The 15,955-nt window shown below is 43.0% G+C and overlaps 2 protein-coding genes across 2 annotated transcripts; both read right to left on the bottom strand.

Moving 5' to 3' along the window:
• Positions 1-36: 36 nt before the first annotated feature.
• Positions 37-2,966, bottom strand: LOC125019682 (gamma-aminobutyric acid receptor-associated protein). The gene is made up of 4 exons (XM_047604635.1): positions 2,741-2,966; positions 1,348-1,426; positions 1,121-1,239; positions 37-1,032 (listed from the first exon to the last, which is right to left on the bottom strand). The coding sequence occupies exons 1-4, from the start codon at positions 2,828-2,830 to the stop codon at positions 952-954; spliced, it is 369 nt and encodes a 122-aa protein (XP_047460591.1). The 5' UTR covers positions 2,831-2,966; the 3' UTR covers positions 37-951.
• A 2,655-nt stretch (positions 2,967-5,621) lies between these two features.
• Positions 5,622-15,881, bottom strand: LOC125019663 (CTD nuclear envelope phosphatase 1A). The gene is made up of 8 exons (XM_047604583.1): positions 15,172-15,881; positions 12,192-12,258; positions 10,254-10,372; positions 10,088-10,159; positions 9,786-9,902; positions 9,571-9,682; positions 7,635-7,719; positions 5,622-6,948 (listed from the first exon to the last, which is right to left on the bottom strand). Exons 1-8 carry the CDS (start codon positions 15,274-15,276, stop codon positions 6,888-6,890), a joined length of 738 nt encoding a protein of 245 aa, XP_047460539.1. The 5' UTR covers positions 15,277-15,881; the 3' UTR covers positions 5,622-6,887.
• Positions 15,882-15,955: the final 74 nt, after the last annotated feature.

Here is a 15,955-nt window from a genome sequence, read left to right as displayed (position 1 = left end):
TTACTTGCGACACTCAATAAAGACAAGAAACGCCTATAGCTTTTCATCACATTTTATCATGTATGGTCATGAGTGGAGAGAAAGAGCCAGTAATGCAGCTGTATACAGAGTCCAAATCTTTTTCTTAAAAAAAGAAAAAAGACAAACTTAAAAATAAAAACAAAAAAAAAAAATTGCACTCAGCTTTACAATACCTTTAGAAAGTAAGTCATCTAAAATTAACAATAATATCAACAATAATCATAGTAGCAATCAACATAATAGTCTTACCACTGAAAGCAGGGGATGATTGTTGAGTCTGAATTCTATTATGCTCCTCGCTAAAGGTCAGATGGGGGGAAACACGCTCAACTAAAAGGCTGATGTAATAAGAAATAATAGTAGCCTGGCCACTTCCGTTTTTTTTTTTTCCCCAGGAAAATAACTGCTGCAAAACAGTTATCCTTTTACTCTGCCATGGACTAACTTGCCTGCATTTAACTGGAAGAACTAATAATATCCTAAACTAAAAACACACTTTATTCTCCTGCAAGTCAACATAAGTGGACGACCAAGACTTATGATCACTGTCAACAAGGTCTGATTTGAACTCTCTTTATATATCGTCTTACCTTAACCCCACAGTAACTACAAATAGAGCCTGGTCCTAACATGATTATATTATTCTTTCTATGTTTGTATTTTAACGTAAAGTATGATCAGCTATGACACTGGAAAAAGAAACTGGCCACGAGACCACGTAACCAAAACTGCTATCGAAAAGAAATGTGGAGGCAAATACAATTCAGACTGCAGAGTAAGAAAGACGAGGGCGATGTATGGGAGTTGAAAGTGCATTTGACATATTTACTCTGGGAACTCTAGGCTGCTGAGCTGGATTTAATATTTAAATGAATGTATGGAGGAGGTCTCAGAAAGATGGGTAGTGGTTGAAGGGGGATGGTAGTGGGATCAGATTTCCCTTTGGCTGTTCCCGTACACGCTCTCATCACTGTAGGCAATGTAGAGGAAAAAGTCCTCTTCATGGTGCTCCTGAAAAATACAATAGGAAAATACGTTAGTATTAACAGGAAAAGCACATACGGCGCTGTGGATATGGTGCAATTACAATGAGTCTTGCCTGGTACAACAGTCCCATGGTAGCTGAGGTGGGTGGAATGACGTTGTTTACAAAGAAGAAGAGAGCATCCTCAGCTCGCAAGTGGATTCTTTTCCGGATGAGGAAGTAAAACTGTCCCACTGATAAATAAAGAGAATGCATGTTACTCTATCAACTTTAAATGAAACATAATATAATGCTGTTTCTTAAATGCTCTTAAACGATGTTTCACAAAATGTAGAGTTTACCTGTCAGGTCAGAGGGGACAAGATATTTCTTCTTGTCCAGATCTCCTATTCTGGCTTTGGGGGCCTTCTCCACAATTACCTGGGGAAAAAAAAAAAAACACAAATCTATCACACTGTCCACTGAACAAAGACTGTCACGAGTGAGATGTTTCGCATGCGTTTCACTTTTCACAGAAAGGGGATCTGAGAATGACAGTCTAAAATATATTTTAGAGGGAGGTGTTTCGTTTAAAAATACATTTTCTTTTAAAAAAAAACAAAAGTATGCCAAAGCTTTAAAGAAACTAGTAGATCCACATGTTAACAGTTGACATCTGGGGTTAAGGGGGAGCAAAAAAAAAAAAAAGGAGAAACTATTTTAAGTTTATTCCCCTCGGGCTAAAAATAGACATGTAAAATGCTACCTGCGCACACAGCAAATCCTACACATTACTGGGCTTTAACCATTTGTTCATGGACATAAGAATAAGCTACGACTATCTTTTTAAAACTTACCAGTCATCTACTTCTATTGTGATGTTATTGTAAGGCTGCTAAACTGAATGCTCTTCTAGAGATTTCTTTTTTTTTTATGTCATTTTGGCTTCTACCAAAATGTTATTTTAACCATTTCCATAATAATTCAGCTAACTGATTGAATTAACAGCGAAAATTGTTTGGTTACACGAGTTTACAGTGTGTGTGTAACAGCTGCAAAGCGAAAGGCCCCGGCAGAGGCACAAAAGAGGCAACTGAAGCTGGTCAGACTACAAAAACAAACATCGCACAATAAACTGCTGACAGCTTTGACCCAGACGGTCGTGCTGGGTCAATTTGGGTGGAAAAAAAAAAAAAAATAAAAATCCCAAAGCCTGTGGACTAAACAGACTTTCTCCAGGAGCCGAGGGGGGGGGAGGTAAACAAGTTCCCCGTTTGGTGTTGACAACACCTATTTTAGGGAGCGATTCAATAAACAGCCCTCAACTACACCCAGCTACGGTTCAGACGACAATCGGTGGACACAGCCACCGTCTCTACGGCCCGCGATGTTGTCACCAAGTACATATGTTTTCTTGATCCATCAATGTAGGCCTAAATTAAAGCATTACACGTAGTTATCAGTACCTGGCCTGTCCATCGGGGCCGTGTCTGCCAAACCCTTTAGCCTCCAACGTTAGCTGTTTACTACCGCGGTATTCAACTATACACAACATTAGTGGAAATGCGTGTAGCTACAATTCAACCACTTAATTGTGTTTACAATTCAAGCGTGTACAGTAAGAGTTACAAACAACAGGCGAAACAATCGGTAAAAGCTTGAAAATTAAAGAGTCATGAATCCAGCTGGTCCTCCCAACCAGCTGCTAACAAACACACAGCGAGTTTCGATCCGAAGCTAACGTCGGCTACTTACTGGCACCCTGTCCGGATACTTCTTCCTTATTTTCTCACCCTCGGACCGCCTTTTCTCGAAAGGGTGCTCTTCTTTGTACTGGAACTTCATCGTTAGAAGAGATGACAGACAACAAGTCGGTCACTCTGGGGGTGTAAGGACAGCGGGCTTGTTGTTTTCGACGGACGACTCGCTGACACTCAAACACAAACGGGGCTAACTAGCTTTAGCTTTAGCCACAGCTCTTTTCCTACCCACTGCGGCGGAGGGATACAATAACAACACTACATGACGTAGAAGGGAGTCTAGTTCGTAAGGGGTGTTCTTCACCCTGTTTTGGACGTCACATATGTTCGCCGCGCAGTGGGAGTCGGTGCTTATTCGAATACAAAATCATAACGTTGGTCAAATTCAATTTTGTGAGATTTAAAACCTATGATGCATTTCTTTCCCCGAGGGACTATTTTATTTTTATCAACCACTGCGCAAGACGGCGGGGCAGGGCAGTGCTACGGCATCTGTCCTTGTCATATGACCGAGGCCCAGCGGTTAGAGCTGGAGAGAGGAAGCACAGAGACAAGCGACGTTCAAAACAAATATCAGCTTATAACGCAATGAATTAAAACTGGGGGAGTAGATATTCAAGGGATCTCCGCGAAATGTTAGATCGCAAATGTTACATATTATTTACGCATTACCTATTCACAGGGTTCAATTGAGGATGTTGGTTTTCCTTCTATGTTGTTGTTGCCACATGAGGAAAGCAAATAAAACCTTTCACTGTATATTTAACATCTAGCTAGATCCACTTTAACCAAGAACAACATTTTGTTAAACTGAATTGAATGGTTTCAGTTTCAGCATAACTACGCTATAATTTTAAGAAATTTACTGGGTTGTTTAACTTTAAACTCAGAACACTCCTATGTTCAGATTTTTATTTACTCTTAATTATAGTACACACATTTTAAACGAAATCAAGTATTAGTTCCAGGTTGCCATTAGCCAACATCCTGAAGGACTGACACAGACATTGCCAACCTGCCTATTGCGCAAAGTGAGTCACCTTTGTATGTCATGTGCTTCACTGTCGTATGACTGTGAGTTGAATACACAGACGTGATTATAAAAAAAAAAAACCCTTGTTGTTTTTGGACTCGTGTCTTTGACAGCGAGTTCTGAAAGCGAAACAATCTATTTGAAACCGCGACGGTATGATCACATATGTATACAGCATGTTTTTGTCTGATAAATATGCACCGCAGCGTTGAACGCACGGCCTCATCTCGGCCTGTCCATATCAGGTTTCTTCAAGTCATTGTAGGTTTTGCTGCGCTCTGCTGAGTCAGCGGTGAGTCCTGCACAGCTTGTTCTTCTTCAGACTGAATCAACCTTCCTCCCTGCAAATAAAAAACATTTCTCAAACAAAAGCTTTCGTCACTTGTTATGCATCTAAAAGTGACACCTCTGCATCTACCACAAACCACTGATTGGATCTAAAGGAACACAATCTTTCCCACAAGGCTCACTCATCATGACCACCATCGTGCACTTAAGCCTTGTACGGTAACGTCTCGTTGGTACGACGCGCTCTTATCTATAATGCTGAAGCGCTGAGAAGATAGCTGCGCCGGAATCTGGTTTGTGGGTCCCTGCAGGCTGCATTCTTGAAGAGATTACACTGCAGGTGGGAGCAAAAGCCTTTCAACAATACGTACATATTTGACTGATACACAATCAGCATGCACGATGTGGTAAACACCAGTGTAACTACGACCGAACCTAGCGGAGTCTCATCTTCATCACTTAAATCGGGGTGTAACGTTTACTCGTTTGAAAAGCCGGTTTCACATAAATCCACGTGCTCGGCTGTGACTGACCTGCAGTTGTGCAATAATTAACAAAATCAGACCTGCTCTGATGAATAAACACATTATTATTATATAATTAATCAAGAATTCCCTGAAAAACTCTCGATGAAGATCACGTGTCTTGATTGAAACCTTCATCACTAATAAATGGACCTAATGTGAGGTTACTCATGTGACATACGCTCACTTGCCAGTTTATTAGGAACACTAGACCTGCAAATAATCTTCATGAAGGTAATGATATTCAGCATTTGCTTAAAATAAGTGGGAGAGCTGTTGATTCAAATGGATCATTGTGGAGGCTGTGGTTTGTAGTAATGTTGAACTGTGTCACACTGACCAACCCATTTTAGTCCGTGGGCTGGGCTATAAACAGAAACACTTACACGTTTATGTCTATACGGTTTAACAGCATCATAAACTACACCCCCTGAAATAATCATCGAGTTGAATTCCAACCTTTCTGATGTCATTTTAACATAAACTGAACGTTACAACAGGTATGAAGGAGGATTTAGTGCAGAGCTCTCATATTAAAATGCATTTCTTATCACTAGTGTACAAAATTAACTGGCAAGTGAGTGTATGTGTCAGGATAGAATCAGATAATTTGCACATTTATCCTTAAAATGACACTTTTCTACATGTTTGTCACAAACAAACGAGACATGGACACAACAGTTACAACTACTGAGACCTGTATCGGTGAGGAAAAGTGCAGGTAAGGCCACAGCTCTGAAAACGTTGAACATCAAGAAGGATGACACAAATGCTTGAACCTTTACCTTCAGTGCCAAAGGTTATTCTAAAGTTAGTTTGTCTCCTGAGCAAAAAGAACCGAGCACACCAGCGCAGTTCCCTCTTACGCCACATGGTGGCAGCAGATTATTAGCTAAAGTGCAGCTCACACAGAAACAGGACTCCGGTTCTCATACCTGTTAAGTTAGTCAGTTGACAAAGGACCTAATGTGACGGCTGAAATATGAGAATCGCAGAATTATTTGCATTAAAAGAAAACAAGCTTAGAATTGTAACTGGTCGATACTGACAAGTGTTTTATTAGTAACACAGACCTGGAGACAGAGCCAATAAGAAGCCGCTGTGAGCCTTGACAAGACTGACATTGTTCAGAAGGCATTTTAAGATGGAGGGTCTAATAGATGAACCCATAGAGTAAGGGGGGCGGGTGAGAACGAAAAAGGGGGAAGGCTGCAAATTTGAATCAAATACAAAAAACCAACTGCAACAAAACAGAAGAGAGGAAATTAAGTGCAATTCCTATTAGATGAAATCAGGATGGCATCAAATGGCAAAAAAAAAACGGGGGGGGGAGAGCAAAATGTCATATCTTATATGGTGGTAACAGAGAAACAATCAGATATGGAAAGGCGGCACGGCAGTCCACGTATCGTTACAAGCCATTCTTTTTTTTCCTCACAACTTAGAAGTCTGTATCACCGAGAGAGATTTGAGGGAAGAGACTGTTATGGTTCGGGGTGAAAACTCTGCTTGGCTAATTGTCCAGAAAAATGCCTGTGGATGGTGTGCTGCAAGCAAAGATCCACCTCTTACATCATTTAGACTGATCCGTCCTCGGTGGGAGAGGAAAAAAAAAAGAAGAAGAAGAAAAAAAGTACCTCAGGAATCAACAAATCACTTCTGGAATATGAGCGGATCTAAAAAGGGGCGGTTTTTCTATTTTCCTTAACTCAGTTGCTCCGAGGGGGTCGAGACAGTAAACTGATGTCTGCTCAAGTGCAATGTCCGGTGATGATAGAGGAGAAGAAGAAGAAGAAGAAGAAATAATAATGTAGAATTGTCTTTGTTGCTTTGCTGATCCTCCTCTTTCCCCCCCCGTTCCCAATCTTCAAAAAGTTTAAAAAGGACTAACGAACTCAGCAAGCATACTCCGACATACGTACACAAGCTCACCTCCATACGCACACAGTCAGTATCAGGAGCGATAAGGCAGAGAGGCTCCGTTTTGTTTTGGAAAAAAAAAAAAAAAAAAATTACAAATAAAGAATCAAGAAGAAGGAAAAAAGAAAAAAAAAAAAAAAAAGAAAAAAAAAAGAAAAAGCTGGCTCCCCCTGCCGCCCCAGTAGTTTCTGGGCTCTGGTGATCCCGTACTGTTCATCCCGTATTAGGCGCTCACCCCAACCCTCGTCTCCTCAGGACGGGTCTGAGAGGCTCAGAGAGGGCTGGCGTTTCGTCTGCGTGGGAATGGAGGGCAGGATGGAAGCTGGGCAGAGAGGAAGAGGCTGCTCCACGAGCCCCGTCCCTCCCCGTTCAGCCAATCACCAGAGCCGGTGCTGGTGGAGGTTTCGACTGAGGACGGAGCGGACGTCAGCGGTGAACCTGAACAGAGAGAGAGAGAGAGAGAAGTACCATTCAGCAACTCGTATTCACCCATTAAAAGGATGCACGCTCGACACTGTGGGATTATCTGCTTAACGACAACTGGATATTGAGGTTACAACATACTTGGCATTAAGTGGTAACGTCAGCTGTTAGTCAAAAGAATAATGCTGCGAAATGACTGTTGGTAACAAAAGCTACTGAGGTAAACAGTTAAACTAACAGAAGGAGGAAGCACTGCTGAAAAAAACAGAACAGCTACACTGAGCAGGTTAAACTGGCTGCTGTCTTTCTCCTAAACTAACTACATGTAAACTCTCTGTGGTGAACATAAACAGAATATAAAATCATCATCCAGCTTTTTAAAAACTCATGAAAGTGTTTTGTGGCTGTGACATTACAGCCAGACAGGGTTCACTATACACTGTTAGTCACCTTTCACCTACTATGTCAATCATACAGGTGTTACCCGGAGCCCATGTAAATGTATCCAAATTAAAATTTGCTTATGTCTTCAATCATGTAAGTTGGTTGTAGTATTTAGCTTAAACCTCTAAGCACAAAGCTCATTTAAATCCAGGAAGCGCTGTATGCAAACGGCTTCAAATGGTGGAAGACGCAAGTCAAGCGTGGGGAGTGTTTGCGCTGCCTGTTTGCTCTCATGCCGTCTCCACCACAGCTTTTACCTTAGTGCATCCAGCATAGGCAGCAAGTTAAGAAGTGCTGTGTCACTAGGGTCGCTGAACCAGGACTTGATGGGTATTGCATTGTCTGCAGGGTAGAAAACAGTCAGTCAGTCAGTCGTGTCAGAGAAACGGACACGGTTGTGATTTTCTGCAGCTCTATTGAAGATGTCGCTGGGGGTTAGAGGAATCAACATTTAACGCAGTGTTACGGATCGGACAATGGAGGCCTTGTGGAGGGAAGAACGTTTTCAGTTACAGATCCTCCTCTTGCCTCATCACAAGGTTCACGTCTTTTTATGGTTTTGTACGTTAAAGACGAGCGTACACACAAAAAAAAACACACACACAGTCTGATGATCTGCATCTATAGACTAATATATATTAAACAAACGTAATATAAACTGTATATTTAGCTGGTTTAGATGCTTATGTGTAATTTAAGCAATAAACGGTCGAAAATAATAGATCATTTTTCTAAACCATGTGTTCCCAAACATGCTAATCTTTTGAAAGCAGAAATATAAAAATCAAAAATATTGACTCCTATACTGTACATGTGAAAAGGCCCAGGTGGAGCTGATAACGTTAACGACGCCTTGGTCCAGCTGTAACGTTATCAGCAGCTCATTAGCTCATTAATTACATCTGTGTTGGACACTGAAAAGAAATGTGTGTGAACATTTGACCCCCTCCAATGTGAGTGTGTGTGTGGGTTAAAATCCTTGATATTTATCACTGGGCTCAGACTACAGGAGTTTCACAACAATGATAAAACACAAATTGTTTCCCATACCTGGAGGTTCAGACCAAATTATCTGGTAATGTGAGATGTTTACAGATCTGCTCTTAAACCTGCTCTGAGATTTAGCATTTAACAAATACAGGTGACTATGTTGGTACTTTTAACGGCCAACAAGAGAAAAAAGTCTACAAGAGGTATTGTCAAGTAATGGTAAACATGCTAACCCTTATAGCTAATAGCTAGCAAACTACTACAGGGTGATATTAAAACCACTGACTGTTTATATCATCGACAAACCCATCGTGACGTCACCCACTGGATTCTGAACCTCAAAAATGAAGCCTGAAGTGGGCGGAGCCCAAGGTCACATGTTGGGGGGTCGTGTCAGACTTTAAGACCCGCCCACCCAACGCTCCGCTACCAGTTAGCTCAGGCTACTGCCACTCACTCAAAGTAGGAACAACGTTAATTATGCAGAATTTTAAACCTTAATAAAAAATTCATCCCCGTACAGTTGTCATGAACAGTGAAATAAACTACTGAGACCAAAATCATTTTTTGCACCAGGCTGTAAACATGTTTAATAACGCTGTAAAGTTGGACTTTTTAACATGGGAGTCTATGGGGATTTGCTCCCTTTTGGAACCTCGAGTGGCCACTATGTGAACTGGTTTTTGCACTACCACGTGGGCTTCATGGCTCAGACCTGGAGGTTAACGGACTGTTAAATTTAATCTGTAGTTCTCACAGTAGATAGAACAGACACCCCGAACAATTTCTCATTCACTGCTTTTGCTTTTGGTCCTCACTGTATTATGAATGACCATTATTATTTTTAGGTTTAATTGCCAGTTCAGCAAACGATGCAGCAGGTGCATCAATGCCTCCTACTGGACTGGAGTGTGGACCGGTGGATTTGCAGGAAGTTGTTGCGTCACAGCCCCCATTTTGTTTACATCCACTTCTCTTTAAGAGATCACGCTCCCTGATCAACCAAATACTTGTAATGTGTGTTGTACTGCAATATTTAAACAAATAAATACATAAAGTGCTTGTATGGGATTAGAGACAAAACAGTGCCTGATGTAGCGTGGTTTCATAATCATGAAGGATTTTAAAAGTCCTGTAGTCTGAGCCAGACTTAAAATGTGTGTTGACATGAGATTAAAGCAGAGAATGAGTCAGTGGTCTTACCTGGATGGCTACGATAAGCTCCAGGCGAGTTGTCCAGGATAACAATACTGGACAGGTCATCGTGTACTACAGACAGGTCTTTAATATAACTACCTAGATCCAATGTACAGTGCTGGTAAAAGAAACACATCACACAGATTAAAGACTCCATCCAACCAATAAATAACAGAGAAGTCTCCGAAGGCTTTAACTCACAGACACAGTGTGGAGCATACCTGTCTGTAGTATCTGCGTTTCAAGATGTTCCTGTTGTTGTCCAGTTTGTCTGCCACTGCTGAGCCGTAGATCTCCATACTGGCTGTAAAAACCACCAGCTCATACCACTGGCTCACCTGTGTACACACGTTAAAGTCAGCGCTTAGGAAGTCACAAAGGATCCCACATACAGAACAAATACATTTTTATGGCATCCTGTAGCGTGAGAGCACAGAACAACGGAGAAGATGACAGACCACCACCACCACCAGAGCAGTGACTTTAAAATGAAGGGTCAAAGCGTTGTTTGATTGACACTCACCACTTCTAAAAAGAAGTCGACATGCGGCCTTTTATGTACGAAGAATCTGACTGGATGTTTATCGATGACGACCTGCGCGAAAGAGGAGGAAACAGATGAACGTGCTTCGTTTAGACTAAAACAGCTTCTAGATTCTGACGTCACGTCGATCTCTGTTTGACCGCACTTTAAGGATGAAGTCTGGCGGCGTGCCCGGTCTCACTGTGGGCCTCAGGACCCCGTCATGGTGAGAGTGGATTAGTGTCTCGTCCAGGTCCAGAACCAGAATCTTCCGCTTTACTGCGTCTGGAGTTCATTAGACAACACGGACATTTATTCAGTATATTACGGTAAATTACATACATGTACAAACAAAACTGGTGACAATCCGTTTTATTTTAAAACTGGGAACTGCTTAGTTTATTATACAGAAGAGAGAGCTTCCCTTTTACTTGTTCGCAGTATTTATACGGCTCAGTGAAATTAATGAGCGCCGGTTTTTAATAAAGTTAAACTGTCTCGAGTTTACAAATCATGAGACATTTAGGCGTTTTTTTAACAACTTCTTTAGACTTTAAGAGGCACTTAATGTCTTGCCAATGCTTAAATTTTAGTTGGGCATAAATCTAAAAGTTTATATTATTAACAAGGATGTGTCACTATGTGTAATGATCTCTCCCTAATACTCATTCCCTTATGATGAACATAAAAACAGTGAGGTGCATTAGAGATGCATTAAGGAGGCTGTTAATGAACTACCGGTGAGGAAATGCGGTGCACTTGACTTGAGCGGCCTGATAAAGGTAAGAATAATGTTCTGTTATTGTAGAAAAGCGGATTTGTTTAGAAGAATCACGTTTTACAGTGCGAATTAATGGCTGATTTATGATCATGAGACAGCTTTAATTTAGTGGCTACTGTGGCAAATTATCATTTCTAGATGATGATGAAATAAAGGATGTGACTGTCGGATGCCTCCATCGTTTAAGACTTCTGTATTTGGTGAGTTTCTTTCAATACATTTTCAGCTACTAGAGCGACTACAGTACAAATGCTCTTAGATATTTTTTACGGCTTCAGGGACAGTAGATGTGCCCTTCACCTCAAGTCAATTCAAAACTTGACCTGCTGACCTTACTTTGTTATGTGTGGGATACACAAACTTAAAGACTTAAGTTGCTTTAATTCTGTCCCCCAGTGCCATCGATACATGTCAGCCATTAACAGCTGCCTGAATGTAAAGGCATCAGTCATTCGCTGGGGTCCGGCCCTCGATCTCCTCCTGAGGTCAGTGGAGTGAGTGAGAGGCAAGTAAAGTAGAGCTGAAATACAATCCTTCCTCTAAGTCGAGAGCGTGCTGGTGAATGAGCTCTCTGCAGACAGAAGGGAAGTTCATTCAGAGCGCACCAACCCGTCCGTGCTAGCGAGAGCACCGAGCGCGCCCTATATAACGTCTGCGTTTTTCACACCGAGCGCAGGCCGGTCTTGAGAAACGCTATGGTCTGTTTGCTGCCTCTTTATCAGCAGCGGCTGATTTATGATATAAAACATTATTTTCATTACGTTGATACTGCATTTCTTCCTATGACAATGAGTGTGTTCAACATCTGGACTGTTGTTCATTCAGAGTATTCATCTGAATTTCAGCTGCAATGAAACAAACATGGCGTCGCTCTATAATGTTGCAGCCGAATACCTTATATGAATAACCCTTCTTTGTATGTTTATTATTAAAAGACAACAGTTGACCGATGTAGTGCAGAAGGATTAATCAAATAACTGAGACAGACAATACAGGAGAACTGGAGTCAGTCTTATCGCCCTGAATAAATATGTACAGCTATGAGCGGCAGCCGTGACACATAAATGGCAGCTTGTGACAGTGAAGTCGATTATTTTACAGAATGTACACAGTAAGACGGGAGTAAAGTCTGTCTGAACTCTTTACTTTGAGATGAAGGAGGAAGAATGACTGACAAATGTGCCTTTTTGAATTTTTTGTCATCTACAGAACACAGAATAGCATCTTCATTCTGTATTATCTAATATCTCATTCCACTAATTATGTTTGCAGTACTTTGAAGACTTTCGTGGGGGCCCCGGTACGTTAGCAGAATGTACTCACTGAGTCTGTTTCTGGAGATGGGTGACAGAGGCAAAGTGTCGTATCGCACCGTCTGATACTGGATTATCTGCAAATGATAAAGGCAAAGGAAACGGTCAGGAAATAGTCTCAAACAACTCTCAAAACAACATGCAAATTACTGAGCCGTGAAGAGATGACTACAGCATGATGTAGATATATGATGTATGTATGATGATATTTATTATGAATGAAAGCCTCTGATTTGCTGCCAAGACACAGAATTTGTGTGTCATTTTACATAAAAGTCCCTTATTCGTGTTTTGGAAAGTAATTTTCTCTCACATTCACCAAAAAGGCTCAACGCTGAAAATATACCATGATTTAAATGACTTGGACCTGAGTTAAGACCAATATCTCCATGATATCTCCATGAATCCTATATTACAGCCAACAAAACCCTCTTTGGAGAGAAGATAGAGGAGAACACCACACTGAATCAATGAAATCAAGTCAGTTGTGTCCAACACGTGGTTTCTCCCTCTGCTGCGCTCAGGACGACTGCAGAGAGGATCCTTCCCGGTGCCACTCTTGCCCAGGGGCTCGACACTTTCCTTCTCAGTTCTATTTTTACCCCCTCCAGCTGTCAGCGAGTGTCAGCGGAGTGTGGGGCACGCACAGACCGGGAGACTTGCAGGGTGACTTTGACGGGAGCCCGGGTTCGCTTGGCACCTGAGCCTCGGGACGGGACCTCCCTCTTTGTCTCCTCTCGCTGCTGCCTGGCAGACTGAGCCTGGGGGTAAGCCTGCTGGTGGCAGCGGCCGCAGGGCACCACGGGGGGGAACCTCCGCCTCGACTCAGCTCTCTGCGCTTCCAAGAGCGGCCATATGAGCCCCCGGCCTGCAAACTCACATCGAGGGCTTTGCCAACAGGCTGAAGGCTCTTTAAGACCTTACGCATGCAGCCTACGCCAGCGAGAGTCATTTATACTCCTGGCTGGCTCTGTAACAACGCCGCCCGAACGCTAGTCGACGCTGTGTCTTTTTTTTTGCCAGTCGGGTTCATTTTTGTTTCCACTTCCTGCTTCGCTTTCAACAAAGGCGACTGAAACTTTCACAGAAATTTCCCCGAATGCAAGTGAAACAAATGTTTTATTAAGTGACGTTGTTTACAGCGTCACTTAATAAAATAACGCCATCTAACAGGGATCAGCAGACACAATTCACATTTGTGTCAACAAGTGGTAAATAGTCAGCACTTTTCTACGATACTGGTGCTCAAAGAGCCTTACTGTGTTTCACCAATCTAATCTACGTTCCCCCTTAGCAAGTTCAGTGTCTCACCCAAAGACACTCTGACCAGCCTTTAATTGTCCCAGGACTGAACCACCAAACCTGCAACAACAACAACCTTGTGGACAACCTTCTCTACCACCTGAGCCACAAGCGTCCTCACTGCAGGAATTAATTCATCAATAATTGACTTGACCAAGTCATTTGACTTAATTAGGTTTTTCTGCCGTTGGAGCCCCGACTGCACATCTGGCTACAAACTGTCACTGTATCCCGCAGAATAACAAGCAGAACATTGACGCTGGTGTGACTGACAAACAAGCATCTCGTCACTTGTTGACACACGCGGATTATGGCGTGATCCTAATATTCATAATCCAATAAATCTCTTATTGATCAGGTCAGTCTGAGCATTGAGGTCTGATTCATAAATAACAGCGGGTCATCATGTGTATAAAAGAGGTTTTCATTGACTGAAACAGATTTTCTGTTGATTCCCTTTTTCGAAGCTAGCGGGCGAATTAAGATCTTTAAAATCTCACGCCTGTCACGTCCATCCACGGGGTCACCTGCGTTTAAATGCCCATTAAACACCGTTAGCGGGCCCCGGATCGCGACACTGTTCCAGTGCATCACAGGCTGTAAACAACTGAGCTAAACTGCGAGCGAGAACGAGAGAAACAGAGGCAGAGTGAGAGAGAACAGTGCGCTCTCTGTGCTGGCATAATCCCTCTCACTTCAGCCACAACATGGACTGAACCGCTCACTCTCTCAGAGCCTGTTGACAAGTGTTGCTGCAACACAATAAACTGCGGACAAACCTCCACCGGCAAGATGATTACAACACGCGCCGGGGGCACTCCTCCAAGCTTTGTTGCTCTGATACGGAGCCCGAGTCGAAGTCCACTCGCGTTACACCACGTGCGAACGTCTATTAACGACTCGGCGACACCTGTGCGTTGCGTCCGAGTCGCAGGCATGTGACTCCTGTCACCTCAAATGCCGTGTTTATTGTGGAGGCATCTGCGAGCCACTGAAGGTGACCCGTGGGCTTCGCGCGGGCTGCTCCTTAAATTCAGTGTTCGGATGTGGGAGGGTTTCGACTGGACGTGGGTCGTTGTTTGAGAGCTGAAAACGAGTCCAGCATTTAATCTGCGACAATTTCTCAATTATCAACGAGAAAGCAACGTTTCCGCCGCTTTAAAATGTGAAGATTTTCCATTCAGTTCTGTTAAACATCATTCCTCTGCAGATTTATCTTTCGAGCACATTTTACAGGTGACCGAATGAGAAAAAATTGTTGGTTTTAATTCGTCTTAAACCCTGAATTGATAATAATGTAATCATAAGAGGCAGCTTTTGGCTTGAACTGATAATGAAAGTGGGTAGGCGCACACGTTGGTGAACTTTAACATCCTGTGTGCCAAACTCTGTGTGAATTTAAAAGCAACACCATGCTGGTGTTGGCAAAGAAACAGGTTTGACTAACTAAGTGAGAAATTGAGGCTCCTCTGTGTGGTTTCTTACAACTTTCACACAATTTAAACATGGTGGATGCACAGAAGGAGACAGGCAGCTCATCTCAGGAGGGAAATAAAGGTAAAGGTGCATGCGACCTGGAAATTATCATTAAGGCAAACTAAGGGTCGTGGCAACGTAAAGAGTCGTCTCACGTGTCACAGGAACACAACAGGGAAAAGTGAGGAACATGTTTTCAGAGCCCTGCTCACCGTTCGTAGGTGCTTCCTGAGGATGTACATGATGAAGCCCCATATTCTGGACGTTACGCCGAGAAAAGTGCGGATGCCAAGTAAACACTGCCGGGTCTTCAGCATGTTGACGACCACGCAAAGACCCCACAGCAATTCAACTTCAATTTCTCAGCCGGTAGCACGCTTTTTTAGCCCAAGTCGCCGGGGGGTAATTAGCGAAGAGACTCGGCTCGCTTCAGAGTCAACCCCCGTCTTTTTTAGCCACAGCCGCCAAACTAGCTATTCAAATTATCGAGAGGCCAAGCAAACGTGTGAGTACCTCGCTCTGCACACTTGCGGCCCAATTAGCAATAAATTGGGTGCATTCGCATTGTAACCGTGACAAACAAACGTGGACGTGGTCAAAAGGAAAAAAACCGACTGCTGCTGTCTGGACCTTAGCACGCAGCTCTGTGTACTGACTACCGTTAGCTGTTAGCCACCGAGCTACCGCTAGCTCGACAGGGTGACCACCTTGAACCTTGGACAAAAATACCCCCAAAAAGCTGCGGGGCCGTTCGTTGACAGGCGCCGGGTCAACGCGACTTCGGTCTGTGCGGCGTCCGAAGAGAGACAGTTTAACAAAAGTTCCCCAAAGTCTAACCGGTCCGGTTAAAATCAGTTTGTAGTCCAGTGGAAATCCGGAATGAAACTGCGAGCCGCCATAGCCGCCTTGCCGTCACTTCCGCGACGAGCTGCACACGGTTGCGCGCAGCACGTCCACGTGGAAAGAAAATAAACAGACGTGGACGAGCAGGAGGGT

Source organism: Mugil cephalus, chromosome 1 (genome assembly GCF_022458985.1).
Source record: "Mugil cephalus isolate CIBA_MC_2020 chromosome 1, CIBA_Mcephalus_1.1, whole genome shotgun sequence".
Lineage (NCBI taxonomy): Eukaryota > Metazoa > Chordata > Actinopteri > Mugiliformes > Mugilidae > Mugil > Mugil cephalus.
The sequence above is the reverse complement of the archived record's forward strand: the minus strand, read 5'-3'. Positions and strand labels throughout refer to the sequence as shown.

Bases quoted from the DNA above. Each gene is read 5' to 3' on its own strand.
- LOC125019682 (XM_047604635.1), bottom strand. From the start codon at position 2,830: ATGAAGTTCCAGTACAAAGAAGAGCACCCTTTCGAGAAAAGGCGGTCC. The intron at 1,427-2,740 runs GTAAGTAGCCGA...TTTTTTCCCCAG, and splicing joins AGTATCCGGACAGGGTGCCA to GTAATTGTGGAGAAGGCCCC. The intron at 1,033-1,120 runs GCAAGACTCATT...TGTATTTTTCAG, and splicing joins CCATGGGACTGTTGTACCAG to GAGCACCATGAAGAGGACTT.
- LOC125019663 (XM_047604583.1), bottom strand. From the start codon at position 15,276: ATGCTGAAGACCCGGCAGTGTTTACTTGGCATCCGCACTTTTCTCGGC. The intron at 10,160-10,253 runs GTGCGGTCAAAC...TCTTTCGCGCAG, and splicing joins CGCCAGACTTCATCCTTAAA to GTCGTCATCGATAAACATCC. The intron at 7,720-9,570 runs GTAAGACCACTG...TCTACCCTGCAG, and splicing joins AGCTTATCGTAGCCATCCAG to ACAATGCAATACCCATCAAG.